Here is a 14522-nt window from a genome sequence, read left to right as displayed (position 1 = left end):
TTGTCTTCTGAGAGCGGTGAACGCACACGCGGGCACAGGACAGACACACACACACACCTTCCCCAGAATATTTTTTTGTTCCACAAAAATATGAAATAGGTTTGGAAAAAAACATGTTCAAAAAGGACAAGATGCAAAAATAGAGTGGATAATTCTGGAGCCTCTTCTCTGTCAAAACACCTCAGGCACAATGTCACTTCAGAGTAAAATGAAGGGAGGAATTGAAATCCCAGGATGAGGGCTACTGCTCTCTCTCTCTCTCACACACACACACACACACACACACACACACACACACACAGTAAGTTAATTATCTCTTGCTGGATGCGTTTTGATCAGGCAATTCATTCATGCCCCAGAGTCTTGGAAAGTCCCCTGTATTTCGAAGCAGATTCCAGATCAGTCCTAACAGCCAGTCAATCAGAGGGTCCTATTACACGTTTTAGCTCCCAAGAGACTTGACGGCCCACCGCAATCACAGTCGAGAATGTCTTTGAGCAGCTAGTCGATTTGATATCTTCCTCTTTGGTTCAAATGGCCGAAGCTTAACCAAAACAAACAGCCTTGCAAGCTCAGAGTGTAGGCTGGCTTCACGTTGTGTCTTCAGTCTTGCAGTGTGTGTGTGTGTGTGTGTGTGAGGAAGCCAGAGTCACAGAACACAGGAGTAGGCCGAGCCAGGTAAAGTCTCTCGTTGCACAGTTCATCCAGAATCAAACACTGATGCTGGTCGAAAAAGAGCAGAGACAGACTGTCTGGCCCGAATCAAAACTAAAGAGATTAAGGAGTTGTCCTCCATTTCCTTCTCCTACTCCTGATGACTCACCTGTCCAGCTCACCTTGTGCATGTCTGTCATTTTAAGGCCCGCCTTCTTGCTCTAGCTCTCTCCCAGACTCTCTTTCATGGTCCTAGAGCCTGCCTGTCTCAAACCATCCTCTGGACTCGCATGACGGTGTCGGAGAACGGGCTCATAGTAATGGCTGGAACGGAAATAAATGGAATGGTAACTGAACTCATCAAAATACGTGGTATCCATGCGTTTGATACCATTCACTCCATTCCAGCCACCGTTTTGAGTCGTCCTCCTCTCAGCAGCCTCCTGCGGTACGTGTGTTTTACATGATGTCTAGGATGTGAGAAGGTGACGTAATATCACTCAAACATTTTAGTTGAAAGCAGAACATTTGGCAGATCACTTTCTTCCTGGATCTTTCAGAGATAAGCTTGTGCAACAAAATAATTGCATAATAGCGCATGCAGAGTGTCTACACTCAGGATATCCTGTGGTTAGAAATACACAGGAGAGAGGGGGGTAGGAGAGAGGATATATATACAGGATGGGTGGAGATGGAAAGAATTGGCTCTTCCATTTCGCTCTTCTTCCTTCCTGTGAGAGTATAAATGCCCTTGCCTTCTGGTTTGCCACCTATACACAGTTGCGAAGCGAGCACACACACACTAACGGGAGCTGCTGCGTAAATCAAAATCACATTTTACTTGTCACATGCGCCGAATACAATGGGTGTAGACCTTACCGTGAAATGCTTACTTACGAGCCCTTAGGCAACAATGTAGAGCTTGAAAAAGTAAGAAACATTTGCCAAATAAACTAAAGGAAAAATAGTAACACAAAATAACAATAACGAGGATATATACAGGTGGTACACCGATACGGGTAGGGAAAAAGTGACTATGCATAGATAATAAACAGAGTAGCAGCAGTGTATGTGAAGAGTGTGAAGGAATGTGAATGTATGTGTGTGTGGCGTCAATATGCATGCGTGTTTTGTGTGTGTGGTTGTCTTGAGCCTGTCATCTCTGTGTGCAGGCAGGTAGCCTTGGGCCACTGGGGCCTCCTCCTGACCTCAGCACATTCCCCAAATACCAGAAACCTCATTATATTCTCTGTGTGGGAGGATGAAGGTACAGTTTACATTTAAAACCACACACAGACAGACAGATGTGGTGTGCCCCGTGATATAGAAGATATTGAGAGACCAATAAAGGAAAAAAAGTTCACAAGGAATTGTCATCTGTTCGGCTCTGATAGCAAACCTGGCTGAGTAGTCAGACTGGCCTAGTCAACTAGGCTGAACAATTCCACATCTATGGAAATAAAAACCGGATTTCGCCCAGTCGGACACATAAGCTTCTGAGCAGAGCTCAATTTTGGACCAGTGGTCGGTGCAGTGTGTGCATTGCAGGGGAACGGAAAACCGAATAAATTGTTCCTACCTTGATGCTACAGGCCTGTTCCATGAGCCTGCGAGCGTTCTCCGCAGCCCGGTAGCGCTTCGGCAGCTGGACCCTGAAGAACTTCAGTGCTCCCTCGAAATCAGCCTGGAGCAAGTCTTCCTTAGACGTCTGTGGGGAAAAGACAAGAAGATAAGCTCAGCCAATAGAACAGGGCATATATAGTATCCATTACTTTAAATCTGCTTGGTGTTTGGCCCAAACTTTGCACCCATCTATTATAGAGGGTATTTTTTAGTTAACTAGGCAAGTCAGTCAAGTACAAATTCTTTATTTACAATGACGGCCTACCCCGGCCAAACCCTAACCCGGTCGACGCTGGGCCAATTGTGCGCCGCCCTATGGGACTCCCAATCACGGCCGCTTGTGATACAACCTGGAATCGAACCAGGGTCTGTAGTGACGCCTCTAGCACTGAAATGCAGTGCCTTAGACCGCTGCGCCACTCGGGATCCTTGAAGAAGGAATAAGACATTACGGTATAGTATGATGTTGCAGCATTTTTTGTTTTGCACCCAGAACAAGTGCTTAGTAAATCTCAACCAGAGCGCTCATTTGAGCAAGACTGTTACAGAAAGCGTGGAAGTCGCATTTTTAGCTCCCTTGACACCACTGTAATGTCAAACTCTGTCTGTAATAGTAGTATTTTGCAATAATACTACTTCGATACAACATATCTGTTAGTGTCACATGCCAACTGAGAGTTAGAACAGGTTGACTACGATGGCAATAACTGTAATAGCGCCACCCGTTGGCATTCCGATGCATTGTCATAATGATGATCCAAAATTAGACTCACACAGCCCAAGCTATTCAACAATATACGCAATTCAACAATATAAATACATTACGAAAGCATTTTGAAACATAACTGCACTGAGAAGAAGGTTTACGCCTGCAGTAGCCCTCGGCAGGGTAAGATTGTCCACCCACCCACCACCCACCTATCCTGTCTCACTCCCTGTCCCAGTCTCACCGCCAGTAGTCGGGGAACAAAGAGGCGGTGGCCCATCCCCAGGAGCCCCATCACCTTACAGACAGAGTCCGTCTCCCCAGCCTTCTCCTCTGCTGAACCCCCTTCCTCTGCCCCCCAGCTGCCCTTCCGCACCGCTGGCGTCATCACCGAGGGTGAGGGTGGGGTGGTGGGGGAAATGGAGGGAGAGGAGGGTGGAGAGCGAGAGGGGGAGGGAGGATCCCGCTCTGGGGCCAGGGTGGCCAGGGTGCAGGGCGACTCCAGCGTGCAGTCCGAAAGCGTAGACGTAGCCGCGGACAAGTTCGTATCAGGGTCAGTCACCCCGGGCAAAAACTTGAGGTCAGAGTCCAGCAAAGATTTTTTTTTCTTTGGCTGTTTAGCAATGCAAACTTTACAAATGACAGCGGTGATCTTTAGGGGAAAATAACAGGTTGATCGTTCCAGGCAGTGAGACACAGCGACGTGTTGGATGGGAGCTTCTCTCAATAGACTGTCATCCCCAATAATAATAATACAAAACTCTGCAAAAATAGACCATAAACATAATTATTTTCAAAAGGTAGAGAGGATCCAGCGGGTTTGAGCAGCATAGAGAATCAGTAAGTTTGTTGGGTTCATCGTGTCCATTCAGTAAGCACCACTGTCAGAGAGCAGACACAGCCACTAGGCCTGATAACACTATAGTCCCTGCCTCACAACTGACCAGAGCATCCAGCATAACGTAGATATGGGGTGCTATCACTGTGATCTAGCCAAATAAATATTACACAGGCACAGTTCTGAATAGATACCGATCCTGTTTCACACTGCTTTTTCCCCCAGAAATTCTAAAAATGGGCATGCCGTTGCCTAGCAGCAAAACAGACGGCACGCGGTTAGTCGGTTTAAACTGACGACAGGGGATGAGTCTTCCACTTATTATCCTCCACTCTCCTCCTTCAAAGAGAAGAGAATCCCTCTCTCACAACCAAGCCCCTATGCCCAGGACTTCGCATAAACGAGAAAAGACATCAAAGAAAGCGGGGTACTTTTATATCGCCGGTCCTGGGGTAACGATAAATACATACAGGCCACAGCAGGCAAAGTAGATGGATTGAGTTTGCTTCAGAAAAAAAAAAATCCATCTTTAAAAATCCCTTCCAAATGATGTTGTCCCTTTACACCCGAGCAGTCTTTTCTGATGTAAAACACTTCGGAAGCAGAGGAAGAGACTAAATCTTGTTATGTTTAAATGTGTTTCTATCAGTCACACAGCCTTAGGCAGAAGCTGCTTCCGTCCCGAATGTGACGTCTTGGGAGCCGCGTTTGTGCACAGCTGAACGGTCCTCATAGTGACTCAAGAGTCAGAGAGGAAACAGACACGGTGCTGGAGATCACATTAGATTAGGGAGAGGCAGAGGAGAGAGGATGGCTCTGGCAGTGAGCTTAAGCAGGACACTGGGCACACAAGCCTGTGTGGGTCTCTCTTCTTCAGGAAATCCTTCACTTCCACAGAGGAGCACTGAAACAGTCCCTGCCCTCTGTTCGCAGAAACAGCAAGGCTTCAAAAAAAGGGACTCCTTCCCCTAAGAACTCCAGCAGAGTAGACTTTCCTAACAAAACACAGCCAGAGTAGAAAACCTTCCGGTCAAAGTAAAGGTTTCTTTCCAGGTCCTTTGCAGAACAGGAGGGTCTATTTGCTGTGTCCAAAGCCTAACAGGAGCGCAGGGGACCCCTGGAGCCACAGGTCGGGTCACGGATAGGCGAAGCAGGTGGAGAAGCAAACCACGCTAGTGCTCCCTCCTCCCTCTTCTCTCCTATAGCACTCACCACCTAAAAGGCCTGCAATGCTAACAGCTAATGGCTAACCCTGCTGCTCGTGCTGCTCCAATGCAGAAGTCTGGTCTGGGGCTGGGCGGGCGGACGGCTAAGCATGCGCGCAAAACACGGAGGGAGAGAGACAGGGAGCATGTGACCGAAACACTGAGGCGGAGAGGTGCTAGAAGACGAGGGGGAGTAGAGAGGGAAGGAGGACAGGGGGGGAAGGGGAGTGAGAGAGGGTGTCCGTGGGTTGATGCGTTCGTGGTAGACATCCCTGAAAACAAATGTAACGGGGCCTCCCCCTTTTCAGCACTGCTGTTAATGGCTAACCGCTAACAGATGCTACTGCCGCTGCTGTACGCTCCAAATGGACTACGGCAGACAGGCAGGGGAGGGCAAGTGCACAGAGGGAGGGGGGGAGAGAGAGCGAGAGAGAGAGGAAGGGAGGGGGAGAGAGAGAGAGAGGAAGGGGGGGGGGGGGGGGGGGGGGGGCTCATTGGGGAGAATGCCGTCATACCTGACCAATAGAAAAGAGGCAGTGGAACCCCTTTACCCCTTTACGCCCTCAAATATACACTTTTATCGCTATCCTCATGGTATCTCCCTTTTTCATATACAATCTCTCACACACACACACACGTTATTGGCATGAAAGCACTACTCTGTTGTTGCCGGAGGCTTTGTAAAAATCAAACAGACTGTAATAGGGGTATCATCCCAGAGGAGAGACTGTGTAGAGACAGTGTATCAGCTCAAACAGAAGGAGCTATGACCATAGCCCTCCCAGTAGCTGCTAGTTCACGTCAGACATGGTTTCTTCGCACAAAGCACTTTCTCTTTCATCTCCGTCTCTCTCTTCTGATGTCTTTTCCCTCTATCACTCTCTCCCTCGCTCTCTTTTATTGCCATCATTAATAGCAAAGACATCCACCTCTCCATCACTCCCTCTCTTAATTTCCCTTTCCACCCGGGGGTGTGATGTAGTGTGAAGAGAAGGATACAGTAGGTTTCTGTGGACCTGACTGTTATCCTCACTGAAACCCATTTCCCCTCTGAGTGATTCAACGGAATCACATGGGAAAGTCACATTCGCAGTGCAATCATGACAAGCTAAAAAAATATATAATTCAAACAAGCCACTCTAGCTTTATTTGCAGGTTTAATTGCAAGGTTTTCATATTGAGACCATTGTACGTTCCAAAATCATTTACATAGTCCATCTTAAAAAAACGGAACAGTGTCCAACCAATTGAGTGTCGTTTTTTTGTTGTCAACATAAAGGCAACCTGCATTCGGCAGAAATAGCACAGCATTTGCAGTACTCTGATACACAGGGGAGATCATTCTTTGCGATGCCCTTGCACTACGGTGTTGAAACAGAGGAGAAACGCAGCACCATGCATCCCGACATGCTCCTTGTTTCTAGAACAACATTATGCAGCATCAACTTGGCCTAAGTCTCAGTGAAATACTGCCAATTTAAATCAATGTGACCTCCTTAAGATGCCGGCATGATACGGATAGCTCGGCAATGCCATTCCTATCCCAACACTCGTGGGGGCATCAAAACAAGTAGAGTGATAGTAGAGTGATACCATCATAAACGGATCTGCTAACGATATAGTATTTAGCCAATTTAGCGCATCATTCAATATCCTGATTTGTTGTTTCATTGGGGGGGGGCAATATAAATAGTCTGGGGGATTAATTGTGTTGTCGTGCCCACTGTCTTGGTGTGCTTGGACCATAACAGTTTGTTGGTGATGTGGACATCAAGGATATTGAAATTCTCTGCCCCCTTTTCCAGTAGTTCACGATCAGCTCCTTTGTTTTGATCACGTTGAGGGAGAGATTGTTGTCCTGGCACCACACTGCCAGGTCTCTGTTGGAGTCGTGCTTGGCCACGCAGTCGTGGGTGAACAGGGAGTACAGGAGGGGACTAAGCACGCAACCCTGAGGGCCCTCGTGTTGAGGATCTGCGTGGCAGATGTGTTGTTGCCTACCTCTACCACCTGGGGGCGGCCCATCAGGAAGTCCAGGACCCAGTTTCAGGAGGGGGGGGGGGGGGGAAGGGGGGGGGGGGTGTTAAGTCACAGGGTCCTTAGCTTAGTGATGAGCTTTGTGGGTGCTATGGAGTTGAACGCTGAGCTGTAGTTAATGAACAGCATTCTCACATAGGTGTTCCTTTTGTCCAAGTGGGAAAGGGCAGTGGGGAGTGCGATTGAGATAGCGTCATCGGTGGATCTGTTGGGGCGGTATGCGAATTGGAGTGGGTTTAGGGTTTCTGGGCTGATGGTGTTGACATGAGCAATGACCAGCCTTTCAAAGAATTTCATGGCTACCAACGTGAGTGCTACGAGTCGGTAGTCATTTAGGCAGGTTACCTTCGCTTTCTTGGGCATAGCGACTATGGTGGTCTGCTTGAAACATGTAGGTATTACAGACTTGGTCAGGGAGAGGTTGAAAATGTCAGTGAAGACACTTGCCAGTTGGCCCACGCATGCTCTGAGTACCCGTCCTGGTAATCTGTCTGGCCCCGCAGCCTTGTGAATGTTGACGACCTGTTTAAAGGTCTTGCTCACATCGGCCTCAGAGTGTAATCACATAGTCATCCGGAACAGCTGGTGCTCTCATGCATGCTTTAGTGATGCTTGCCTCGAAGCGAGCATAAAAAAAGGGATTTTTTTCTCGTCTAGTAGGCTCGCTTGGGCAGACTAGTGGCTGGGTTTCCCGTTGCAGACCGTAGTTTGCAAGCCCTGCCACATCCGACGAGCATCAGAGCCGGAGTAGAAGGATTCAATCTTAGTATTGACGCTTTGCCTGTTTGAAGGTTTGTCTGAGGCATAGCGGGATTTCTTATAAGCGTCCGGATTGGTGTCCCGCTCCTTGAAAGCGGCAGCTCTAGCCTTCAGCTCAGTGTGGATATTGCCTGTGGGGAAGACGTCGTCAATGCACTTATTGATGAAGCCGGTGACAGGGGTGGTATACTCCTCAACGCCATTGGATGAATCCCAGAACGTATTCCAGTCTGTGTTAGAAAAACATTGTCATCAGTGTGATCAGACCATTTCCATAATGAGCGAGTCACTTGGTACTTCCTACTTTAGTTTTTGCTTGTAAGCAGGAATCAGGAGGATTGAATTATGGTCAGATTTGTCAAATGTAGGGTGAAGGAGATATTTGTACATGTCTCTGTGTGTGGAGTAAAGGTGGTCTAGTTTCTATGTCTCCTATGGTTGCACATGTGTTATGCTTGTAGAAATGCGGTAAATTGGTTAAAGTTCCCGGCCACTAGGAGTGTCACTTCTGGATGAGCATTTATTTGTTTGCTTATGGCCTTATACAGCTTGTTGAGTGCGATCTTAGTACCAGCATCAGTTTTGGTGGTAAATATACGGTTACTAAAAATATAGATGAAAACTCTCTTGGTAGATAGTGTGGTCTACAGCTTATTATGAGGTACTCTACCTCAGGCGAGCAATACCATGAGACTTCCTTAATATTAGACATCGTGCAACAGCTGTTATTGACAAATAGACACACACTTCTCGTCTTCCCAGACGTAGATGTTCTGTCCTGCCGATGCATGGAAAACCCAGCCAACTGTATGTTATCTGTGTCGTCGTTCAGCCACGACTTGGTGAAACATAAGATAATACATTTTTTAATGTCCTGTTGGCAGGATAGTCTTGAACGAAGATCATCCAGTTTATTTTCCAGTGATTGCAAGTTGGCCAATAGAACGGATGGTAGAGGCAGGTTATACACTCGTCGACAAATTCTCACAAGGCACCCCGATCTCCGACTGCTGTATTTCTGTCGGGGATTTGGGGCTGGTCTTGGAGGAGCAGTATATAATTTGCGTCGGACTTATTAAAGAAAAAATATCTGTCCAGTTCGAGGTGAGTAATCGTTGTTCTGATATCCAGAAGCTCTTTTCGGTCAAAAAAGATGGTAGCAGCAACATTATGTACAAAATAAGTTAAACAATGCAAAAAAATACAAAAAAATAGCACAGTTGGTTAGGAGCCAATAAAACGTCAGCCATCCCCTCCGGTGCCATTGTACTATTTAATAGGTGGAGATATGTGGGATGGGCTGTGAGTAGCTGGGATTAAAAGCTAGACAGGACCCAAAACATCATGTACAGTTGAAGTTAGAAGTTTACATACACTTAGGTTGAAGTCATAAAAACTTGTTTTTCAACTACTCCACAAATTTCTTGTTAACAAACTATAGTTTTGGCAAGTCGGTTAGGACATCTACATTGTGCATGACAACTACTTTTTCCAACAATTGTTTACAGACAGATTATTTCACTTATAATTCACTGTATCACAATTCCAGTGGGTCAGAGGTTTATATAGACTAAGTTGGGTGTGCCTTTAAATAGCTTGGAAAATTCCAGAAAATTATGTCATGGCTTTAGAAGCTTCTGATAGGCTAATTTACATAATTTGAGTCAATTGGAGGTGTACCTGTGGATGTATTTCAAGGCCTACCTTCAAACTCAGTGCCTCTTGGCTTGACATCATGGGAAAATCAAAAAAATTGTAGACCACAAGTCTGGTTCATCCTTGGGAGCAATTTCCAAATGCGTAAAGGTACCATGTTCATCTGAACAAACAATAGTGTGCAAGTATAAACACCATGGGACCACGCAGCTGTCATACCGCTCAGGAAGGAGATGCGTTCTGTCTCCTAGAGATGAACGTACTTTGCTGTGAAAAGTGCAAATCAATCCCAGAACAGCAAAATACCCTGTGAAGATGCTGGAGGAAACTGGTACAAAAGTATCGATATCCACAGTAAAAATAATCCTATATCGACATAACCTGAAAGGCTGCTCAGCAAGGAAGAAGCCACTGCTCCAAAACTGCCACAAAAAAAGCAAGAATACAGTTTGCAACTGCACATGGGGACAAAGATTGTACTTTTTGGAGAAATGTCCTCTGGTCTTATGAAACAAAAATAGAACTGTTTGGCCATAATGACCACCGTTATGTTTGGAGGAAAAGGGGGAGGCTTGCAAACCGAAGAACACCATCCCAACCGTGAAGCATGGGGGTGGAAGCATCATGTTGTGGGGGTGATTTGCTGCAGGAGGGACTGGTGCACTTCACAAAATAGATGACATCGTGAGGCAGGAAAATTGTGGATTTATTGAAGCAACATCTCAAGACATCAGTCAGGAAGTTAAAGCTTGGTCACAAATGGGTCTTCCAAATGGACAATGACCCCAAGCATACTTCCAAAGTTGTGGCAAAATGGCTTAAGGACAACAAAGTCAAGGTATTGGAGTGGCCATCACAAAGCCCTGACCTCAATCCTATAGAAAATTTGGGGCAGAACTGAAAAAGCGTGTACGAGCAAGGAGACCTACAAACCTGACTCAGTTACACCAGCTCTGTCAGGAGGAATGGGCCAAAATTCACAAAAATTACTGTGGGAAGCTTGTGGAAGGCTACCAGAAATGTTTGACCCAAGTTAAACAATTTAAAGGCAATGCTATCAAATACTAACGGAGTGTATGTAAACGTCTGACCCACTGGGAATGTGATGCAAGAAATAAAAGCTGAAATAAATCACTCTCCACTATTATTCTGACATTTCACATTCTTAAAATAAAGTAGTGATCCTAACCGACCTAAGACAGGGAATTTTTATAGGATTAAATGTCAGGAATTGTGAAAAACTGAGTTTAAATGTATTTGGCTAAGGTGTATGTAAACTTCAGACTTCAACTGTATATCGTATATGTCTGAGTACCTTTTAATGTGCATATCAAACAACATTTCTGTCACGTAATACTGTGTATAAAAGTACCATGTTTGTGAAATATATGAATAATGTACAGTGCATTCAAGAAATATTCAGACCGCTTGACTTTTTCCACATTTCGTTATGTTACAGCCTTATTCTAAAATGTATTGAATTGTTTGTTTTTCTCAATCTACACACAATACCCCATTTTTACAATTTAAAAATAAAACTGAAATATCACATTTACATAAGTATTGAGAAACTTGGTTTTTGCTCCGACATGCACTGTCAAATGTGGGAGGGACCTTATAGACAGGTGTGTGCATTTTCCAATCATGTCCAATCAATTGAATTTACCACAGGTGGCCTCAAATCAAGTTGTGGAAACATCAAGGATAATCAAGGGTTTTCTAAAAACCTGTTTTTGCTTTGTCATTATGGGGTATTGTGTGATTGAGGCAACAAAATGTGGAAAAAGTCCAGGGGTCTGAATATTTTCTCGAATGCATTGTCTACGTTGTCATCTCCCCCCTGCAGTACAGTCTATGGACTGCAGAGGGAGACATATGCAAACTATTCCTTTCTCACACCACATTCCTCCTATTACTTTCTCACACCACATTCCTCCATATTCTAGCCAATTACATCATATACTGACTGACATAGCATTTACTCTGTACTCAGCATTGCAGATAAGTGTTTCAGTGAAAAGGCATAGCAGTCACTCCTTCCATGCAATAAGAGAGTGGTTGTGGATCCGTATCTGGAGTGTAAAATGTACAATGACGGCCTAGGAACAGTGGGTTAACTGCCTTGTTCTGGGGCAGAACGACAGATTTTTACCTTTTACCAGCTCAGTGATTCGATCTAGAAACCTTGCTGGCCCAAAGCTCTAACCACTAGGCTACCTGCTGCCCCATATGAACCTTAGCACCGTGTCAATCTTGGAGGACAAAAATCTTCTCAGAGTGCTGAGGTAGGATCAGGTCTTTTTTTGACACGGTGTTTACTAACCTCCAAACGAGCTTCAATGCCATACAACTGTCCTTCCGTGGCCTCCAAGCTCCAAGCGTTCGCTGCCTGCACCCGCACGCCCGACTAGCATCACTACTCTGGACTGTTCTGACCTAGAATACGTGGACAACTACAAATTCCTAGGTGTCTGGCTAGACTGTAAACTCTCCTTCCAGACTCATATCAAACATCTCCAATCCAAAATCTAATCTAGAATCGGCTTTCTATTTTCGCAACAAAGCCTCCGTCACTCATGCCGCCAAACATACCCTCGTAGAACTGACTATCCTACCGAACATTGACGATGTCATTTACAAAATAGCTTCCAATACTCTACTCAACAAATTGGATGTAGTCTATCACAGTGCCATCCGTTTTGTTACCAAAGCCCCTTATACCACCCACCACTGCGACCTGTATGCTTTAGTCGGCTGGCCCTCGCTACATATTCGTCGCCAGACCGACTGGCTCCAGGTCATCTATAAGTCTATGCTAGGTAAAGCTCCGCCTTATCTCAGCTCACTGGTCACGATAACAACACCCACCCGTAGCATGCGCTCCAGCAGGTATAGCTCACTGGTTATTGTTATTGACTGTACGCTTGTTTATTCCATGTGTAACTCGGTGTTGTTGTTTCTGTCGCACTGCTTTGCTTTATCTTGGCCAGGTCGCAGTTGTAAATGAGAACTTGTTCTCAACTGGCCTACCTGGTAAAGGTAGGTGGAAAAAATAAATATAAATATAAAAATAAACAAAAAGGTCCCCCTGTCCATATAATCTTATTCATTGAGATCTAAAAGGCAAAAGTGATCTTACATCCAATAAAATTGTATTTGTCACATGCTTGGTAAACAGGTGTAGATTCAGTTTTGAAATGCTTACGTACAGGCCCTTCCCAACAATGCAGAGAGAAATATAGAGGAATAAATACACAATGAGTAACGATAACGTGGCTATATATAGGGGGTACCAGTACCGTGTAAAAGTGCAGGGGTACAAGTTAATTGAGGTAGATATGTACATATAGGTAGGGATAGAGTGACTAGGCAACAGGATAGATAATAAACAGTAGCAGCAGTGCATTACATCATTTGACCGCATCGATAATGACCTGACCTGTGTCCCATAACGTACCTACATTCCATACAGAACAAGGCTGATAATGACTAAGCATCTTACACACACACACACACACACACACACACACACACACACACACACACACACACACACACACAGACAGACAGACAGACAGACAGACAGACAGACAGACAGACAGACAGAGACACACAGGTCCAGTGCCAATTGAAAGCTACTTGCCCAAATGAAAATAATAATGGCCTTTGAAAGCGGATGATGCATGCATCATTTAAATGTTATCTTTAATTTGCGGGCTGAGCAAGTAGCCTATAATGACCTTCCCTCCATATACAAATAATTACATTTTAATTTGCCAATATCATTATTGATTGTTTGGAGGGGAGAAGAACCTTTGAGCAATCCCAAAAAGGGTATTTTTGTTAGCGATTTTGAACAGTCAGTTGTAGGGCCATATCAAATGCTTAAGGCCACAGCAATACTTAAACCAAATCAAGGAGTCCACTTTTGAGGTCTGGGAACAATTAACATAAAAAAAAATGGAGGGTGTTGTTGACCTTTCATTTAATTGTGCACCTAGCAAGAGACCGTTGTTTGGCTAGCAGTGTTTTTGTACTGTACAATGTAGGCTACATGTGATGGCAAAACTAATGCCCCACAATTGAAAGAAATCATCTTGATTTCATTCTGCCAGGTATGCCTACTTTGCAGTCAACATTTAATTGTGAAGTTTTTTTGGGAAAGCCTTGAGAACTGTTCATTCAAATAGCACATTATGACTAAATTGTGCATCCCAAAGATTCAACCAAGACTTCGGACTAAACATTTTGAATACCTGGTCTGCATACCCAATGCTGTTTGAATACATCTTGATTATTAAAAAAGAATAATTGTCAAACAATTGTGAAACAAAACCAATGTGACCAGCTACATTCTTTTCACTGGGAACCTAGCAACCAATAAAAAAAATTGGTGTCCCGCTGCCAAGTCAAAGGGTCGCAAACAATGATCCCTCTAAACTGCTCACGGTCGCGCACTTCCTACAGGACTGCCGCGCAGAAGTAATGCTATGCTGCACATAGACGCCAGAGATTGAACTTCACATAGTTCGCCCCATTAGTTTGCACCATATAGATCAACGTTTTTTTCTGTGACCGAATCGACTATATCAACCCCTTTTCAATGCAACACAACACATGTACCTTTGCAAGATTGAGTCTGTAATTTTGTTGTAGGCAGAGCCAGACCGCAATGGAGTAGAATTCTATTGGCGGTGGTAGCCCACGAGCGGTCTTTCAATCAGATCAGAGCGCAGAGCAACGCGTGTGCACATTTGTTGATATTCTTTGCTAGTTAGCGAGTTATTAGCCCAGTTCTAGATAAGTACAGGTCAGACATGGAGAGTAACTGCTTCATACAAGAGCACAAAACGTGTAGGCTACATTTTAAGCTTTCTTTTAAAATCCAATCAGGTAAAAAGCGTATGTCTTAATTAAAGGGACAGTGTTGAATATTGAAACAGGCTTGAATATGCACATAAGCCAATTGGCAGAGAGGTAACATTGTCTACTTCTCTGTATGCAATGTAGGCCTGCATGGGACACCACATATAGGCTACTATAG

General features: G+C 44.9%; 1 protein-coding gene across 5 annotated transcripts in view; it reads right to left on the bottom strand.

Annotated features, from left to right (window-relative positions):
• The window catches only part of LOC110524085 (rab GTPase-activating protein 1-like), a 172305-nt gene that overhangs the window by 19644 nt on the left and 138139 nt on the right, over positions 1 to 14522 (bottom strand). For 3 of the 5 annotated variants that reach the window (XM_036977902.1, XM_036977903.1, XM_036977904.1), the window contains exon 19: positions 2234 to 2362. In XM_036977902.1, the coding sequence (XP_036833797.1) occupies positions 2234 to 2362 (129 nt within the window). Of the gene's footprint in view, positions 1 to 2233; positions 2363 to 3227; positions 5365 to 14101; positions 14123 to 14522 lie in introns of those variants that run through there. The other 2 variants (XM_036977907.1, XM_036977905.1) reach the window with 2 other exon arrangements.

Source organism: Oncorhynchus mykiss, chromosome 5 (assembly GCF_013265735.2).
Source record: "Oncorhynchus mykiss isolate Arlee chromosome 5, USDA_OmykA_1.1, whole genome shotgun sequence".
NCBI classification, from domain to species: domain Eukaryota; kingdom Metazoa; phylum Chordata; class Actinopteri; order Salmoniformes; family Salmonidae; genus Oncorhynchus; species Oncorhynchus mykiss.
This window is presented reverse-complemented; position numbering and strand designations above follow the sequence as displayed.